The 19,259-nt window shown below is 47.6% G+C and overlaps 1 protein-coding gene across 3 annotated transcripts in view; it reads left to right on the top strand.

Annotated features, from left to right (window-relative positions):
* Positions 1–9,455: 9,455 nt before the first annotated feature.
* The window catches only part of Machr-b (muscarinic acetylcholine receptor), a 60,930-nt gene continuing 51,126 nt past the window's right edge, over positions 9,456–19,259 (top strand). The window contains exon 1 of one of the 3 annotated variants that reach the window (XM_077706037.1): positions 9,456–9,634. In XM_077706037.1, the coding sequence (XP_077562163.1) occupies positions 9,471–9,634 (164 nt within the window). In that variant the 5' untranslated portion in view covers positions 9,456–9,470. The remainder of the gene's footprint in view (positions 9,635–19,259) is intronic. The other 2 variants (XM_077706038.1, XM_077706039.1) reach the window with 2 other exon arrangements.

Genomic DNA, 19,259 nt, shown 5'->3' with positions numbered 1-19,259 from the left:
GATTACGACCAGCACTCTCTTTCTCGCCCGAATAGTGAATGTGCGTCCACTACAAATGCTTGCTTGGAAAGATTTCTCTTAATTTAGTGTAGCGCAATTAGGACAAGACGGCCACCGCTCCCCAAAACTGATGCGCAAACGATTTGATCCGAGTACAGGCGAGCCTGTAGGTTAGAGACTGCGTGTCCTTTGGTTACATATCAAGACATAACGGGGTACTATAAGTGCCAAAGAATGATCTATCCCCCCGGTCATGAATCTCTAACCAAAGGGCAGGAGCACTGCCTCCGGCTCCTCCAAACAAATACGTTTCCTCATCCGTCAAAACTTCACTTGCTCCATACCACTCACTCAGTACTTCCCGTTGTGCAAATTTTGCGCTGCCCCGGGCACCCTGTATCATATGGTATGGGAGTGTTCCGCTAACCCCAAAATTCAAAGAATACCGCACCCTTCCCATGAGCAGTGGGAGAAGGAGCTGTCCAGCTCCGGTCTCGATTCCCAGCTTAGGCTGGTGGAAAGGGCCGTAGCGGCAGGGGTCTCCAATGGAGTCCTGGACTGAGGGCCCCACACCACATTGCAATGCTGTCAATAAAGTTTATCCTCCTCCTTCTCCTGATGGCAGAGACAGGATACGTTATTAGGACTTTTGAGCATCCTCTACATGGCGCAGAGTGGACACACCGGGAGGTCTCGCGAGTAGAAGTTTTGTTGCCTACACGGAGCGACACGGAGCTCCCGGAAATTCTTCCGTTACCAGTTTGGCTGTAAAGGTGATATCGTTTTAATACGAACCCATGAAATGCCCCACCAGGAGAAAATCCATGGTTACCGTAACCGAGCAATGGCTGCAAAAGGTGAGACAGCACGGCCGTCCCCTGTCTCCTGGACTGAGGGTCCACTCCCACATCAGCAGGTTCAAAATAAAGCTTGTCAGCAACAACCCATGACGCAAAAAAAAAAAAGAATAAAGTTACGGCGGGTGCTTAGGTTTCTATAAGAATGGACGGGTGAAAGCCTAGTCGGATCTTCTGTTGATCCACTGTTCAACTCAAAGTTGGACTTTGCGGCCGTGCCTGTCACCAATTAAGAAGCCCCCTGGACAGCACCCTCCATAGCCAGGAGCATCCTGATCGTCCTCATCAATACCTTGACCTCTCAAGACGGCTCGTACTGCACGTGCGGCAGCGGGTTACGCTCCTCCAGCGCGATTGTTGCCTTTTCTCTTCGAGCGTTTCATCGCCCGTTTTCAGAACCCTCCTCCGACCTTCCTCCAGCAGCGCTGTTTCCTTTTCCCTGCTCGCAACCCCTGGATCCCGCCTCGTGCTCCGATTTTATGTGCCATTCTGTGCTACTCTCACCGACATTTTTCCTCCCCTCGCGTTCAATGAAGCATAAAGCCATAAGGCTTTCGCCTGAAAAGGTAAAGAAAAGAAACTCGGGTGAATTCGGTTCTGGGGGGCCACCCGTGGCCCACAGAACGCGAGTCGAGAGCGCGTTTCCTACATTACAACCGACCACTGGCTCTATAGGTATCTAAAAGTGAATGAATGCGTTGTGGCCTTTGGCTTAAATACCTGTATTAGAGATATGTGGTCAGTATTCGTTACAGGAGTAGTAGCGAAACAAATGAGAGAAGTAGCGAAACAAAAGGTAGTTTACGCTACCAGCGTGTAAGTAGGGCAAGCAAGGGCTAAGAATAATAAAACGACGCAACGGGGAGAATATTACGACAATGGTAAAGTGAGGACACCATCGCACCCCTGTAGGCTGACAGTAGTAATTCGAGCATGCTAATCAGAAAAGCAGCAAAGCGCGTTTATGCTAATAGCGTATATGTTGGGCCAACAAGGGCGATTGGCCGAGCCTCTCGGCCATTGCAACAGGGATAAGAAAAGGACGCAATGGGAAAGAGATCGGGAAGATGGTAATGAGATATCACAATCGCACCACTGGACACGTTTTTACATGTCTCTGCCGTTTATACGGCGAGGTCCTGAAACGCCCAGCTCAGGGGAGGCAGCTGTGAAATGTGGTCGCCCACGGAATGGGAAAATAAAATCGCCGCATGGCGGGCAAAGAGGTAGGCGCTCGCCCAGCCGACACCAGCGCAATCGTCACGGCGCGGAGATTACACGCCGAACATACATCCCTCTCGTGACGAAGACGGTTTGTGCGCAGATGTAGATGAAATAATCACTACAGACCTACCATTGGACACAGAGGATCGCAAAGCTTGAAATTAAATCTAACCTTTCGGATTCTTACGCGTAAGTGGTTTTAAGTGTCTGTCTTTTTCCATCATGACCTCAGAGCACATCTGCGGCCGCTTGGAACTTTCTTACTAACAGCGAGTGCAATAATTTCACTGCGAATTCCGAAAATCCCCCTCCCCCTCCCAAGACTACTCCTCAGAAGTTAGCTCATAGGTGCGTCGCGCTTTAAAATAGTGAATGTGGGCTGCCCGCAATTCCCTCTACGTGGCTTTTGCAGCGGGAAAAATTACTCCTGGATGGTAACAGCGGTTACTTTCTTGCGAAAAGAAATCGCCCTGCTCGATGCCCGGCCGTGACACGGGCCTCAGCCACGCCGCTCATCTCATCTGCTGCTTACTGTTCAACCCTGGATGACGTTTTTGCGATACAGTTAATCCTGGATGTAACGAGATTGACAAAAGTTCGTAATTTTTTGTTACATGCAGGTTTTCCCTACATGCAGGTTTCGAGTTAAGGCTGGCGAGAATTAAGCAGAAACGAAGACGGAATGGTAGGGATAAATGAAGGTGAAGTCACCCTTCACGGCTGTATTTCACAGCGAAAAACAGCGGCAGTTGCGGCGGCCGCTTTCGCACGAGCTTAGGCACTCCACGGAGCTCCAAAGAAGCCAGGTCCCTTACCCCGCATTACAAGGCGTAACTGAAGTATGGCTTTTGCTTTTTGACACTTTTCGGTGCCTTAATGAGTTTCAAGAATCAAACTTATGCTGAAAGGATGTCTTTATGCGAACTTGGTGCTCTTTACCGCACTCAAAAGTGTTTAGGGGGTGCTAGCTGCGATACTGTACCAGGCGACGACATTCTTCTGCCTCGCCGGTGGAGATGGCATTTAATATGGTGCGCTTGTCTTGAAACGACACGACTTTTTGTTTAATGGCAGCAGAACTCATCAGCGCCGAACTGATACCACAGATAGCAGGGGACACCCGAGACTCGAACCGAACCGCACTCACACGTGGAAACCCACGGTAGTTTTAGGTGCGGGTGAAAAAAAAAAAAAAGAACGCGAAGTGTAGTTACTCTTGCTACCCGGTTTGGTGTCACTCTACACAAGCAAAACCAGAAGTGGGTGCTACATTCACCACGAGTTGGCGCCAGCCGCTCCATTCATCGTCATCATCAAGACGAATTTCGTTTTTGGGCGTTTTCGTTGCTGCTGGCTCTTTACAGTAGTGCTGGCATTCGCTCATTTAGTTCCCTTCTCCGGCCGATTTTTTTGGGTAAAAGTGCAAAAAACAATGACTGGCGAACCTGCAGACTTCGTTACATCAAGGTTAATCGCCGCAACGTTTCGCTACGTAGAGGTCACAAACACATGCGCTTCCATGGGGTGGCAATGGGGAATTGAAAAACTTCGTTAAGTCCAGGAATTCGTTACATGGAGGTTCGTTACATCCAGGTTTAACTGTACTATGATCCGTACACTCGGGGTCGACTGCTGCCCATCGGGCCACACCGCCGCATCCGCGTCCTATTTTAGCGTCTTTTTTTCACGGTGAACAGCTGTTAAGCCGCGGTATAAAAAGTGGGTAGTGGTTTCTCGAGTCTCTGCGCGTTTATGTACCGCACTTACGTGGTACAGTTTGTACGTACGCATGTGCCCAATTATTCCCTCGTAATCTTTACCGTATAATCCTCCTGATTCTATCTAGCAGGCTCACGTACTCCTAGTTATCCTTTTACCTGCGTCATTATCTCACTGTCTATCCCCATGTATCCCCGCTTGTCTAATTCTTGTTGCCATCTGGTTTTTTTTTCCTTTGTAATGTTTACCTGTTCAACTCTCATCTACTTTGTTTAGCTCAACCCTTATATATCTTGTTCAGCTGTTTAACATTTATCCACTACCTTTTATCAACTTAACTTTTTCCTTATTGTTGTTATTAGAATTTAGCTACTACTTAGCATCTAGTGTACGCGCGTTTCCCCTGTCTGCAGGGACGGGTGCGTGCTACAAGGAAGGGTCGCGTGCCGAATTATTATTCTCCCTCTCTTCCTCCATCCCTCCTTCTCTGCTCTTTTTGCTGTCCCCCCTCTCGCTTCCGTTCGGCCGGTTGAGGTGTCGGCGAAACGCCAGACAGTTACCGGCCTCAATCTCCCCTTCCCCCACCCCCAACTACCACTTCCTCCTCCATGTGGTACGTTCCAGCATCTCCGTTATCATAAGCGTGACCGGTTCCTCACTACGAGGAGAATGTTTGGGATAGAGTCACGGTATCATCATATCATTATCATCATATTTTATTTTCTTATAGATCCCACAAGCGGGTATTACATAAGGGGTGGGTATACAGAGTATACAGAACGTTTGCCACATAAGAAATTGATACACAGGATATGGAGAACATTTGCTACGCAATGGGCGGGTACACAACTATTTCCCAAAGACGCTGGTCTTCCGGATCCCAATCGAAGAGTTCACGTGCGTGTAGGAATACCGGCGTCACATAGGCACCGCTTGGCGGGCGTACCGTTGCCGTCTGCGGCCGCAGGGCGCATGGCAGCGCGCATAGACATCGCCCAACTGAAGCTTAGTGCTGTCCCTTCAAGGTCACCGAAAAACTGCCGCGGCTTGAATCTTGGTGGAGAAAGCAGCTGTTTACTGTGCTTGAATTAGTGCAAGAGGCTGCATTAATCCTGCGAATTAATTTTTATCGCGAAGGTGTTTACGGCTAGTTCGCGATAATTTCTACGCCCGCGGACGGAGTCGCGTCGGCAAAGAATTTTGTATCCTGAGGCAAAGCCAACTTTCTGGAGGAATGCTGTGTAGCAACCAGTCTAATTTTCATTTCATTTATTTCACCTTAAAGGCCCGAGGGGGGGGGGGGGCGGCGTACAAGGTATAGTAAACAACTCAACACAACTTGAAGGGTTTCAAGCGTAAACATTCAAAGAACAATGATAATAAAAAAGGTACAATATGCAAAAGTAAAAAAGTAAAAATTACCAAATGCAAATTAAAAGTACAGGTACAGAGGTGAGGCTTCCAGAGAAAAGTGACAACCGTTTATACAGCCGTTAAAAAGTATTTGAACATTGGCAGGGAAACAGCACATTCAGATGGATTGCGACTTGGGACATTTTAGTTTATTGCGGAAATTTTGGCGGTTATCAGGTAGTTTGTTCCACAGTGTTATCCCCATTGGGAAAGAAGGAGGTAATCATTGCAGAAGTGTGTCCATTTATTGGTGCGATAGGGTGGCTGTGGTTTATGCGGGATGAAGTTCTGTGTGATGGTTATAGGAGGACGTGCCGTGATTGAGGGTGATAATAGAAAGCATGCAACAGACACAATTGAGAAATGATACGACGGGATTCAAGTGACGGCCGTTTCAATGTAGGTAGGTATCTGGAACAAAATAATGCTGAAATTGGCTACTAGGGAGACCCTTTCATTACACCGTGTTTCATTTACTTCCTGCTGTCAATACGTGGCCACCTCCGGAGCGAGTATGGTTACAGAAAACAGCTGCAACTCTTGTTTTTTCAAAACTATACCAAAAGCCAAGAAGACGGCTCTAGCATTACGCTGAGCTTTATTTATTTGTCATGATTACTTAGTTCGCAGTAAAGTTGCAAACTTTACAAAATTACCGTCTGCTGCCATTAAATGGCCATGTACGGAGCGAGTATGGTTGCAGAAAACGTATGCAACTCTCATTTAATCGATACTATGTGGAAAAAAATTCTATGACAATTATCATCTGAAACGACTAACACTCCCATGGCTTTTATCGATTTTCTTAATTGGGTGGTTCCTAGAGACGTTGTAAATATTGTGGAATTCCCGTCTGCTACCACTACTTGGGCTTCTATATACATCCATACGGGAAGAAAACAGACAGACCCATGTTTGTTCGCTAGAATGAAACTCTAGTCCTTTCAAGTTTCATTGAACTAATTAACTAGGAACCTTGCTCAATCGCAAATTAAAATTTCCCCATCTTCCCATAGGGGAACCCTGAGTAATATGCGAAGCAGCCACGGGGTCGACTCAAGTTCCCATTAGTTTTCAGTTAGATCGCGGCGTTGCGGGAGGAGAATGAGGGGAGCGGAGCGCGCGCGCGCGTCATTTATACCGCCGAGCTACAGTGGCGCCCCAGCGGAGTATGCAGCGGCTACCGTCGCGTCTCTAACCCTAAGCTGCTTCGCATTATCGCGCGCGGAGCCGCAGGTGTTGCCATTCGTTGCGCATTCCCGGAGAGGAGAGGAGCTTCGGAGAGGAGAGGAGTGTCGGAGAGGAGAGGAGGAATACCTCGTATACTACTCAGGGTTCCCCTACGGGAAGATGATGACGGTGGTTGAACGCGAAGCTATATCTCGTGGTGGATTCTTTGGTTGGCCAATCCCTAGGGGCATCCTGCCACAATCATCATCAGCGGTGCCTGGCCAGGCATGCGCAGTGGGGGTGTGGCACTCAGGGTTCCCCTACGGGAAGATGACGACAGTGGTTGAACACGAAGCTATCTCGTGATGGATTCTTTGGTTGGCCAATCCCTGGGGGCATCCTGCCACAATCATCATCAGCGGTGCCGGGCCAGGCATGCGCAGTGGGGGTGCGGACGGCTGACATCGACAACGACAAGGAAGGGAGGGACACAGCCCCGAGCATGAGATGCTTCGCATCTAATCCAATCCCTAGGGGCATGCTGCCACAATCATCATCAGCGGTGCGTGGCCAGGCATGCGCAGTGGGGGTGCGGACGGCTGACATCGACAACGACAAGGGAGGGAGGGACACAGCCCCGAGCATGAGATGCTTCGCATCTAATCCAATTCCTAGGGGCATGCTGCCACAATCATCATCAGCGGTGCGTGGCCAGGCATGCGCAGTGGGTGTGCGGACGGCGGACAACAACGACAAGGTAGGGAGGGACACAGCCCCGAGCATGAGATGCTGCGCATCTAAAACAAACGCGGTTCGCATGAATTCCGATAATGATACACGCGCTTTTCGAGTAAAAATTTTTTTGCTTCCTAGCATTCGAACTACTTACGGTAAACATACACTACGGTATTCTGCTATATCGTTTCGGAATTTCTTACCTACCCATATAAAAACAAATTCTTTCTACAAGTTCAAAACGGTACCTGAACTACCTGCTTTAAGTTTAACCTTTTTTTTGAGTATAATATGTTTCGTTTTTTATGCTCATATCTTGTTGGTTATACTTTGTTTGACCTTGCAACCAGACGCATATTTTTGTATCTATGGTTCAGTGTAGTTAATGACTGTATATTTTTTCTGCTTAAGTCTATGGTCCTGTATATGCTTGTCCTTCGCGATATAGCTCGTAATATTTATTTTGTGCATCATCAATGGAGGTCCCACGTACGGCTTCGGTCTTGGGACCTCCTTTTTTATTATTGGCAATCCTGTTTCAAATATGTATGATTTACTGCAATAAACTTGAAATTGAATTGAAATTGAATTGAAATTTAAGCGTGTTTTGTTTCGTACACTCCTTGTGCTGCGCCTAGCATCCTTCTTCACAGAGCGGAAGGGCACTAATTTTCCTATTCTTCTTCCATGGTCTATTTTGGTCAAGGGTGGCAGTATAAAACCTTCAAGTACAGAAAAAACGTTTACGTAATTCATGCTTAGCCACGAAGGCTTCCAAAGTGTTTTGAAGGGGGCCGGGGGGGGGGGGGGGGGGAGGGGGGCAAGACAATCGCTGCTGTGGTGTTGATGATGATGACCACGACGGTGATGATAATGGCGGCGGCGGAAGAGGTGTTCACGCATAAAAACACATTTTGCTGGATTCCCATGTTCCTGCTACTCAGGTTTTACGTGCGCCAACCTTTCGCCTTTTCTTTTGCATTTGTGATTATAAAAACTGGAGTGCGTTTTCTTTCGGCATTTAGATAGTTTTTTCACCGAGGTCGGCTGCCGCTTTTCGAACTGAATTTTTCATCAAACACAACATATTCTAAGTAACAGCTCTTTATCCACTACAAACATCCGACGCAATGTACGGTGGTGTAATGTAGGGCTGTTATTTGTTTGGTTAAGAAAGAGAGATCGTACCCTAGCCTGACACTGGAAATGCACTTGCAGGCGCCTTCACGTGTGGTACAATCAACACCGCGAATAAAACTATGGCAAAGAAGTCATTTGATCCTCCTTACAGGAACAGCAGAACTATAATGATAGTAATGTATACGTAACAACTTATGGGAAGGAAATAAACAAGGCGAATGGGGGAAGTTAAAAAAATTCTAGCCGTGGCAAACAGGACATGTGTCTGAAAAAACGGCTCAGTCGTATTCAACTTCGCGCTTTGGACTACTCGAGCCAGTTTTTTTTTTTTGTTTTGCTTTGGAGGCATCGCTCGTGTAATCGTGCCAAAACCAAGGAGTGCTGAACCAGTTATTGACAAAAGACAGGGTTGGGGGTTGCACACCACTTATGGAGCCCCTGACTTAGCCATAATGAGTCTCTCCGTGCCATTACCGAAGCTGTCATAATGCTTTCGGTATGGCGCCTTGTATACAAAGGGCAGTTTCGCTTTCTTTTTTGAAATAAAACGTAACAACTTCCCGCGTTGCAATAGAAAGGTTGGTTTTTCTTTTTTTCATTCAGCCACCTCAAAGCGTTACTAATTTGCCATTGACTCTTTAAGGGGGAATATCCTGCTGAGAGTCGACATGCGAAAAGTGATTGACAACATTTTATGTTCCCCAGCTCCAGTCAGTGATGGAATTGGTAGTAGTCCAGCCCGCTTATAAACGAACACACCGGGAAACGGAAATCACTTCGTTATAACCATTTTTCGCTATACCTGAATATCAAACATGTGTACAAACGGTAACGAGAAACGAAGATTTGTTTCTTATAGCCGTTATTTCGTTAAAACCGGGCTCACTATAAGCGGGCTCTACTGCGTACCAAATACCATTCATAATTTATTACTGCGATTTGTTTTCGGTGCAGTGCACCCCACAACACCAACGACGGTGGCGTTCGCCGGAGAATCGCTCTCCGTCGTGCGGCAAGTTGGCGTGGCTGGCAAAGGGCACCCCTCGGGCTGGAAAAGGCCGCCGCCCATCAGGCCGCGGCTACGCTTTTTTGCGTTCTTGGCCGCCGCCTCAAGGAGGTGTTGATGGTCTCGCGCGACCAGATTAGGTGCGGCGGCCGAGGATCCGCCGGCGGCCAGCGTGAATGAGCCTCGGCCGCCAGCGCACTCAATGGATGGGGCTGCCGGCGGACACTGGGCGGCGCTGGAGTGGCGGCCAGTGGCGCGCTGGCGGCTCGGCGCCTGCGCCCGGGGCCACTGCGACGGCGACGGCGGCGGCGGAGGGAGGGCGGCAGCATGCCTGCAGAGCGGCGGACCGCAGCGCGGCCGGACGCCCCCGGTGAGTAGTCGCGCAACTGTTGCGTGCCGACGCACCCCCACGTGGGTGCACGCGCTTTTGTTCGCGCACCAAGAAAAGACTCCCGCCACCGACTGCCGCGCTCAGAGACTGACGTGCACTACTGTCCGCTTGAGAGCACCGTTTCACAATGCCCTCGGCAACAGGGGGAATTTCTCTGTTTCGCCAACCAGTTTTTGTTTTCACTCCACTGCGTTGCGCGGAAGCATTTTTTTTTTTTGTGAGGGAATATTCCGGTTGTTTAAACAGCGCATATATGCGAACCACACTGACATGTTTCGTAAAGGGGCTGTTACGGTAGCTACATTCGCGCCGCGACATGGGCCGACACGCTCGGGGACAACGGGCAGTTCTCAACCGTGGCGCTTTCCGGTTTCAAGACGCGGAGAAGGCGGGACATTTCAGAAATGATTTATCGGTCCTGCTGTAGGTCGGAGGCGCACGCTACCGGTTCAACGTTCGGAAAAAAAGAGCCGAGACTGCGCTGTGAAAAGCGCTGAGAATGCTGAGACCGCGTTCGCGAGACATCAAATTTACAAGAAATCAATCGGGGGCTTTGTCGATACTGAGGCATTCCAGCAACGCGAAAAAACTTTGGGGTGGTCGTTCCGACTGGCATTTTCGGGTCTGCGCTAGCAGTGTGATTCCGACTGAATGACGGAATTTGTGTTGGCGAAATGAATCCCCCACCCCCTTTCCCCCGGGTCACCGAAGATTCAAACCGCTAACAACGACGCGGGGTTTTCGCGAAAGGGCACTACTACACTGCTGGGCAATAAAAAGACATGCGAAGACGTACCCATGTTTGCGCGATCTCTAATCCACCGTTACGACTCAGTTGAAATCTGCCCCGGTAATGCGCTAAGAAGTCAAATTTATGCCGTCGCCTGAACTATCGCTGCCTTCAACATACTTCTACAGAACGCGCAAACAAACGAAGGAAGCATATGGCTCCAAGCGTCAAGGTGGGATCTGAGAACGCGACAAAAAGGAGTAGTGGTGGTTGGGGCGCTATTTTCGTTGTATACCTTTTTCTGCTTGTATTAAACACAAGTTTGCACCGTCGTTCCGTTTGACAGTTGATTGTTTCGCAAGGCGACCACCTGTCACGCTAGACAATGACGAATTGCACGATACCCCGTCCCGCCCCCCCCTTTTCTTGTTACTTTCGATACATGGACAATTCGTCAATAAACATCGATCGTTTGTACCGATATCGCGTGCCACCACTTCTTTATTCTGTTTTGATCGTTTCTTTGAAACTCGAGGAGTTTTTTTTATGTTTCTTAGTATCTAAGGCGCCAGTGATATAGTAGAATGTCAAGTCGGACTAAATGTTCCTTTCTGTGTACAAACGTAAGCACACAATGGTAAGACAGGGAAAGCGACGACCCGGCGCTAGTGTAGCTTCAAGTCGTAAATAGCATCGAATGCAAATCTAGCGAGCTACACGCGTTTAAAACGAACAAGGAGTGGCGCAGTTGCGTAGTCGTACGCTCATCAAAGAGCACTTCCGACCGACGGAATTTACGTAAAACAAACTAATGCGAGACCAAAAAACAAACAAAAAAAGAAGACGGATTCTCATTTGCGAGTTTGCGGTGGCTCATTACGCATCTCAAAGCAACGTGCTGGAAATTCCTATTGGGGGTTTTACTGGACGATAAAAAAGGACGGGGAGTAATTCCATTTACCGTTGCTCGAGCAGTGTGGTTTTGGTTGCTTTGCAGATTTCGTACCGAATTGAATTCACCCCACACCGCGGCTTTTTTGTTTTCCTTCACCGGCGGCTTCGTGGTCCTCTTCAACTCAGCCGGCAAGGCACAGCGGCAGCACGAAGTGCTGATCTGGAAATGCGCTGCGTAGAGCTCCTCCCGAGCTGCCTGTGCAGTCTTCGGCAGCTTATTATCGCACAAATCGTAGGGTCGAAGCCACGGCGCTTGAATCCATGCTATTAGACCATGTGTGCCGCTGTTGGCACCCACCGTACCGAGGTTCACAGGCCTAACGCAGCCGACAGCTTGGAACACAATGTCCATTTAGTTCGGGGTAACGACTGAACATTCGGCGTGATGTCAAAAGCCTGACTTAAACAAACAACAGCGAAATTACAGCGGTACTTGCCCACGACGATGACAACAGCAACAACGACAGTGATTTGCAGAGTTTTGCCGAAGTGGCGCGATTTCGACCATAACGGGGAACGAAACGACGCTTGGCGAAACGCAAGAGTGGGCAACATGGCGAACTTTTGGCCTTTGAAGGCCTTCCTAAATCTACACGTAAATGTCTGAAGCATGATGACGCCGAGGTAAGAAAAAGGGATGGGGTTCGGACTGAGGGTAATCAAAAGCCCCACGAAGTTGTCGAATTGCAAATTAAATGGCGTCAGCGAGCAAGCCTCCGCCTGCATAAATTTGTAATATGCGTGCGTGTGCTTGTTCATGTGTGTGTGTGTGCGTGCGTGTGTGTGTGTGCGTGTGTTTGCGCGCGGGGAGGGAGTAGCTGGGAGTGGGCGAGGGCGTTCGTGCGTGCGCGCGCGGGCGCTTCTTAATTGGCGCCGATGACTACCTGACGATTTTTGTTCATTTGTATACTAAGCTAGTGTAATTTTTACAACTTTTGTTCATGTTAGTATTTGACGCATTTACTCTATCCTCCATCTTAGTTTTGTTTACGATTAATTAATCAATTAGCTTCGCGAATAATTAACCAACTAAGTATATTTCTAGTCATTCATAATACCCAATCAGTGAAGATATCTACACATCCACGAACATCAACGATAGCATAAATGGGGTGGAAGTGATAAATGGCCCCTGCTATCATGGCAGAAACAAATTAGAACTTAGGAAAAAACAGCTAAAAGACTGTGTAGGCCGATTAACTGAGCAAACTGTATTGAATTAACTTTTGCTGAATGTTACTGTAACACATACATCATGACCCAGCCTCAGTTCATTCCTTTTATGCTTTGTTTTTGTCATCAAACTGGGTTGGGTTTCTCGCACCCCACAAATTTCTTGCCCTAGCAGAGGTGTTTACAACTTAATTTTTCAACATTGTAATCCAATCCTTTTGACTTTTTATTTACTTTGTTTCATGTCCCCTCGTTCTTTTTTTCTGATTTTCAACTTTTTGGGGGCGTCACCTACGAAGGGCAGTCATTTTGATTTAATTGGGAGTGCCCGTGTTTAACGGGTCTCCGTAACTGGCCGACTGTGCGAACTTTCAGGAAAAGCTAGAAAGTCTGTTTGTTTACTGATACGTCTGCATCACGAAGCATCGGTGTGAGAGCACCAAACAAAACACCGCGTTCCCTTTAAAATAATAACTGAAAAAAGAAATCTTTGCTAGAGTGTCCGCAGCCTCCGATTAACCTTTCCTATTCGTGCTCCGTATAGCAGGTGGTTTTGCATCAAAGGATACTCTGACATTTCAACATTTCAAATATTGAAAACTGAAGTGAACTCGGGTGAAAATGGCTCTTGTCTGCGAGCTAAACTCTGCGGCGCGAAGCTAATTTTCTCGAAAAACTCAAAGATTTTATTCATTTCTCAACTACAAAAGTTGCAAAGCCTCCCAGAAAGCATATCGCAAGGGGGATTACGGCTTCCTTCAATTGAACTGTCGTGCGGTTATCATTGACGGTTGGCAACACGCTGAAAATAACAGCTCATTCGACTAGGCAGAACACAAATACCATACAGCTTTGGTCTTGTGACAGTATTGTTACTATTGGTTCTTGAACTTATGCCCAAAACAAGGGCTCAGATTCCACAAGCTGTTCAGACATATGAACAGTCTTGGGCCACCCCCACAACCAAGATGATGAGCCAGACACGGACTAATCATAAATTTCTCCTACGACATCCTGCGTGAGAGCAGCTTTGTTAAAGGGACCCTGTAGCACCGCCGATAAATGTGTTCACTCTTTCCTTCGTGCCTGGAAGCACTGCTAAATCTACAGTTATCGCCTGCACAGCGGAGCACTGCGTGATTTGCTCGTCGCACCATATACGCCTTCCAGTTTCTGCTTTGCTTTTGTCGTGGTCTCCTTTAAAGTGGCTGTCGAGTGTGTTTGTTGGTACAGCTGAAAGGAATCTGGCCAATGGCCGCGATATAGCTCGAGTGACGTCACTCAAGCGCGCAAACAATGCTAAGAAGGAGAAAGAGAGAAAATCTTTTGAGCGAGGTACTGAAGGGACGAAATAAGGAAATTCGGGGGCAAACAATGGACTCGAGCAGCTCAGGACAGGAGTGGTTGGAGGTCAATGGGAGCAGCCTTCGTCCTGCAGTGGACCCAAGTAGGCTGACGATGCTGATGATGATGACTCTACGTTATTTGATGGGCGTACAGCCGCATTATTTGGCTGGGGTACTTTGTGACACCTTAATGCATAGATGCTAAAAGGCATTTTTGATACGCTTTGAAAAGATTCCGTATTTTTAAAAGAAAAGTTGAGGAAAGTGTTGCAGGGCCCCTTAATCTCAGCCAAGTTTTTGTTTCCGCTCCTGCGTTCGGGAAATCATCGCTAGATGTTCCGAAGTTGTCTTGGAATACTCAGCGAGACTGCATTACTGATTGCACCTTCTTTTCGTCTTCCCCGGCTGCGTCGTCTTACCTTCCCAAGAGGGCTGCATACCAGGGCGTGCATTTGCCTTCGTGCGCCTCGCGCTTAACGACCTTGCATTTTTGTACGCATTTCCGTGCCGCTTGGCTTGACTCGCTTTCATTGTGTTGGGAAGAGGACTAATGGAACACGACCTGTCGGAATGCCCTTCTCTCTACCTGGGTCTTTTCGTGCATTCCGTTGGACGCAAGCTTCCGTACAGGGGTATCCTGGAGGAGGAATAACTTGCAAGTATCATTGCTTTAAAATCTTGTCACGGTGAGTTTGTATGCTAAGATCTTTGGATTTTTACGGGTGAACCGGTAGTATTTATTTACAGCAGAAAGCTATTTTCTTTAAATAATCGTTCATGTGTATAAATTGTGACGAATACGACGAATAACTCGCGAGATGTGCTGTCCCCGGTAGTATTTATTTACAGCAGAAAGCTATTTTCTTTAAATAATCGTTCATGTGTATAAATTGTGACGAATACGACTCGCGAGATGTGCTGTCCGCATTGTCCGACCGAAAGTCATTTCCTTTCGTGTGAATGTCCGCAATTACAAAGGTAGACTAACGAAGACATACCCAATCAAACAATAACCAATTGTTGTGAACAGTTGGGCCTAGATTCTATATACAAAAATGTGTCACGGCCCTCCTAGAATAGTTCACGTGGGCTAAATAAGGCAAACTGTTTATGTGTACAATTTAACCTTTAATTAATCAAATATCAGTCCCCAAAACAACATTTTTATGTCTGATGTCACCAATGCGAAGTAATGCAATCGAACAACATCACCCAATGGTTTCAATAAATAAATGCAATACAACTGTTTCAAGGGGCCATGCAGACAAAGCACAAGTTTGGTTCATTCGGAAGATTGCCTCGTTAGAATCATATTGACACCACGTTTAACTCACACTTTGCTCAAATAACCTATATAATTAAGAGAACAGGGAATGACAATGTTACCCACTAGCTCATTTCCCGCAACAGAACCTATGATGTCATACCAGCCAGCTGTGCGATTGGCCATGGCCGGCAGAAGCAAACGCAAATTAGGCACGGCTTATAAGCTTGCCGAGCGAGCTATTTGTGATTAAATGTAATGCACATCCATTTCACAGCAGTAAAAATGGTGCCGTAAATTTCGAAAATACACGTTGCGAAAAAAGTTGCGAAAATACACGTAACCATAGAAGTACCGATGCGCACTGCGGTTGGTACTGGGCGCACTATGCTTGTTCTTGCTGCACAGCAGCCCGCCTCTTCGGAATTGTTTTACACGACACTGGCTGATTGGTGTAAGCGACGTTGTCTTAGGTGACCCTGTTTGTCGAGGATACCCCATGTTTTATGAAACGATTAGTTCTACAGTAACAGTAACAAAAACAAGCCATGTGGAAATACGGCCAAAAACAAAGCAACGGCGGACAACGGCCCGTGGCTGAGTATGGTAGCGCCATCTGGGAGGACGGACGGCAAGCAAGGCTGCAGAGCCGAATGACGCAGTGGAAGGTCGTTTGAATACGCGCACTTATGACTTCATGGCAGACGTCACGGAAACACACGTTTTAGTGAGAGAATCAAAATTTTTACCTAAACTGATTAATTTCTCAGTGAATTTGGCATCATTTTCTGCCGGAAAAGCGCTGGGGGCACTATAAAACACAGAATCTTTCGAATAAAACAAACTTGCATTTTGTCTTCATGGCCTCTTTAAGCATTCAAAAAAATTCGGAGCAATTTATGATTGTTATACCGGGGACCGTTCCACATTCCGCTAAATAGCTTGTACAGGGTAGGCTCCGAAAGACAGCATTTTGCTGTACTGATCACATAAATGCTTTAATCAATGCTTTAGACACATAAATTTAGTTTGAAAATCAGGCGAAGTGCCATAGCAGGGTCCACTCTAGATAAGGGAATATGCGCAGTCGCAGCTCTTTAATGCGCACAACTGGATGCAGAGGCCTCACTTCCATTGCCGATAATTCGACAAGGATTTTGAAGCCACCGAAAGGAAATGTCGTGACCCGATTGGGCAGCACAGTCGCAGAATATTCTGATTTTGGTCAGTAGCTGGCTGCTCATCCGGTCCAAGGCATGGAGCTGACCGGTGCAATTGAAGTGCATGCGGGCTTTCAGTCACAGAATATCGGTCATCTTCTGCATGAACTTTGCTCAGGGGCCGAAAGGGAGGGACTGTGGACCTCAGGCTCTGTAGCCGCGGTTAGGGTGGAGTATCTTCAATTCGGTAAACCGTGAAACATTTAAATTTCAGTTTCAGTTTCAGTTTATTAGTGATTCCAAAAAAGTAGTAGTAGTTTGCCCGCCGCGGTGGCTCAGTGGCTAAGGCGTTGCGCTGCTGAGCACAAGGTCGCGGGTTCGATTCCCGGCCGCGGCGGCCGCTTTTCTGATGGAGGCGAAAAGCAAAAACGCCCGTGTGTACGAGATTTCGGCGCACGTTAAAGATCCCCAGGTGGTCAAAATTAATCCGGAGCCCTCCACTACGGCGCGCCTCATCGCCTGCGTTGCGTCGGCGCGTTAAACCCCACAATCAATCAATCAATCAATCAATCAATCAATCAATCAATCAATCAATCAATCAATCAATCAATCAATCAATCAATCAATCAATCAATCAATCAATCAATCAATCAATCAAAAAGTAGTATTATACAGACGAGTGTCCCAAAGTTAGAAACTGTAACGGGACCTTCAATGAATAACAACAAACAATAAATTAGATCTACCAAACAAGCAACACATAATACGAGTGAACGGAAATCAAATATGCAATATCTTGGGGTGAGTAATCTTAATGAGCTAAGCGACACAACAGGCAACGAAAAGCAACGCAAAGAAAGAAGGAAAAAAACAGACAAAAGGCATAGCAACAGCACCGGCTGAACCAGATGATGTTGCTGAACCATCGGTGTCTATTGGCGTAACTATTGGCGTAACAATCGGCGTAATATTGCATGATTCGTGGATGTAACTTAAAGTTAGCTGTCGTAGTGCCAGGACGCGGGTTTGATTCCCGGCCGCGGGGGCCGCTTTTCGATGGAGGCGAAAAGCAAAAACGCCCGTGTGTGCGAGATTTCGGCGCACGTTAAAGATCCCCAGGTGGTCAAAATTAATCCGGAGCCCTCCACTACAGCGCGCCTCATCGCCTGCGTTGCGTCGGCGCGTTAAACCCTACAATCATTCATCATTCAGCTGTCGTAGTGCCGGTGATGAGGAATCACGTTTATGCTTTGCCCCTACAAGATTAAGACACACTCGGTGCTGCATTACATGCAGCAGAGCGGAAGGTGCGGCCTCCTTGCTGGCGTGTAGTTTGATGGCATATTGGCGCTCTGTGCACCCACACTGGCGAACGAAGCACGGGATCACCAGCCGGTACAATCTAATGATTAGGCAGTGGAGTGAGTATCCTAATGGGAGTCCTAAGTGTAACAATTGTCACGTTAACTTACAAATGATGATATTGAGCCACAGAAACTTCCGCTGCCGTTGACGTGCACCTTTTAGGGCTCAGACAATCCGGAGGGCCTGCGCTTGTGTGTCCTGAAGTGCTTGAAGTGGCAGAACGCACTAGCTAGCGTTACCGCAGAGAGCCCAAGAAAAGTGTGTTGCATATAATATTCACTTCTCATGCGTCCTACACGCTTTAGAGTAATCGAAGAATATTGGCCTCAGCATACAGCTTCATCTCCAAAAAATCCATGCTACAGGATACTTTGAACCTCTGTCTACTAGGGACCTATCGAGGAAACGCCCTAGGTTCATAAGCTACGCCTTTAGAAGTGTCCGTAGTTTTGAAAGCTAAGACCATGGTCAAGAAGGGAGTATGACTGCGCCCACGCTCTTTCAAAAGTAAAAGCAAGACAAATAATCTATATCCACACAACCAAACCACCATGAAAGAAATGACAAGAAATTAGACTAGTTATCGGTGTCTTGCGGCTTGCAAACACGTAGCCACTTCCTCCCTGGAACTATGCCGTGCCACGTTTAATGAATATACGCAACCAGCAATCAACACACTCTCCGCGAAAAGTTGTAATCGCAATATTTGGTACGATCCAGCCTGTATTTATCGCTCACAGGAAAATATTAGAAATGAGGACAAAGGGAAAATATCAGAGTGAAGGAGAAAGATGGCGGTGAAGAAGAGAAGACGGAAAAAACAGCACTCGGAACTGTTTTAGCAAGGCTGAAGGAAGGAACAGCACAGGGAAGGCCGGGAGGTTTACCAGGGTGCTGTCCGGTTGGCTACCCTACTCAGTGGGGGGTGAGGATACGGGTAATGAAAGGAAAAGAAGGGACCGCGGCACATGATAAAAGAGAAAAGAAAAGGAAGAAAATTAGACGCAAGGCGTGGCCATGGCAACTACAAAGGCAGCACAGAGCACGCACAAAAAGCAAGAAAAGGCACAGAACTAAGGCGGTATACTGATAAAAATGGACAACTAAGTACGCAGCACTGTAGTAATGTCCCTGAATTTTTGTCTATGCAGATCCGGGCTAGAGGCGCTAATTTGTGCTCATTTACGGCACGGTCGTGGAGACGCTCGGTCGCGAAGACGCGCGCAACATTGTTTCGGCACACTAAATTCCTAATTTCAAACTGAACGCTTCCAAAACTTCAGCCCTAGCTTCTAGGACAGACCTTTCGCTGTGCTCGCTTCTCGAGAACGCAGCGCCGGCAATCCACCGCTACGCCAGCGCGCAGTTGCACGACGAGTCGAGCCGGCAGTTGCCGCCGTTCGCGTCAAAAATGATCTTTTGTGTGATGGCCGATCCGCGCGTTTTCTCGTTGCTCGAGGCAACGGCGGAAACCGAAAAGTGTGTGTTTTCTGAGAAAATAAGCCGCTGCCTGGCCTTTTTCGCCCAGCTGGCTTGGACGAGGTCGTCATTGTTGTTGTAGCCTTGATGGATGACTTCAAAGAGCATAATAATAACCCAGGACCACGGCCAG

Source organism: Haemaphysalis longicornis, unplaced genomic scaffold, assembly GCF_048455015.1.
Source record: "Haemaphysalis longicornis isolate Haplotype H1 unplaced genomic scaffold, Haemaphysalis longicornis Haplotype H1 scaffold_4, whole genome shotgun sequence".
Classification (NCBI taxonomy): domain Eukaryota; kingdom Metazoa; phylum Arthropoda; class Arachnida; order Ixodida; family Ixodidae; genus Haemaphysalis; species Haemaphysalis longicornis.
This window is presented reverse-complemented; position numbering and strand designations above follow the sequence as displayed.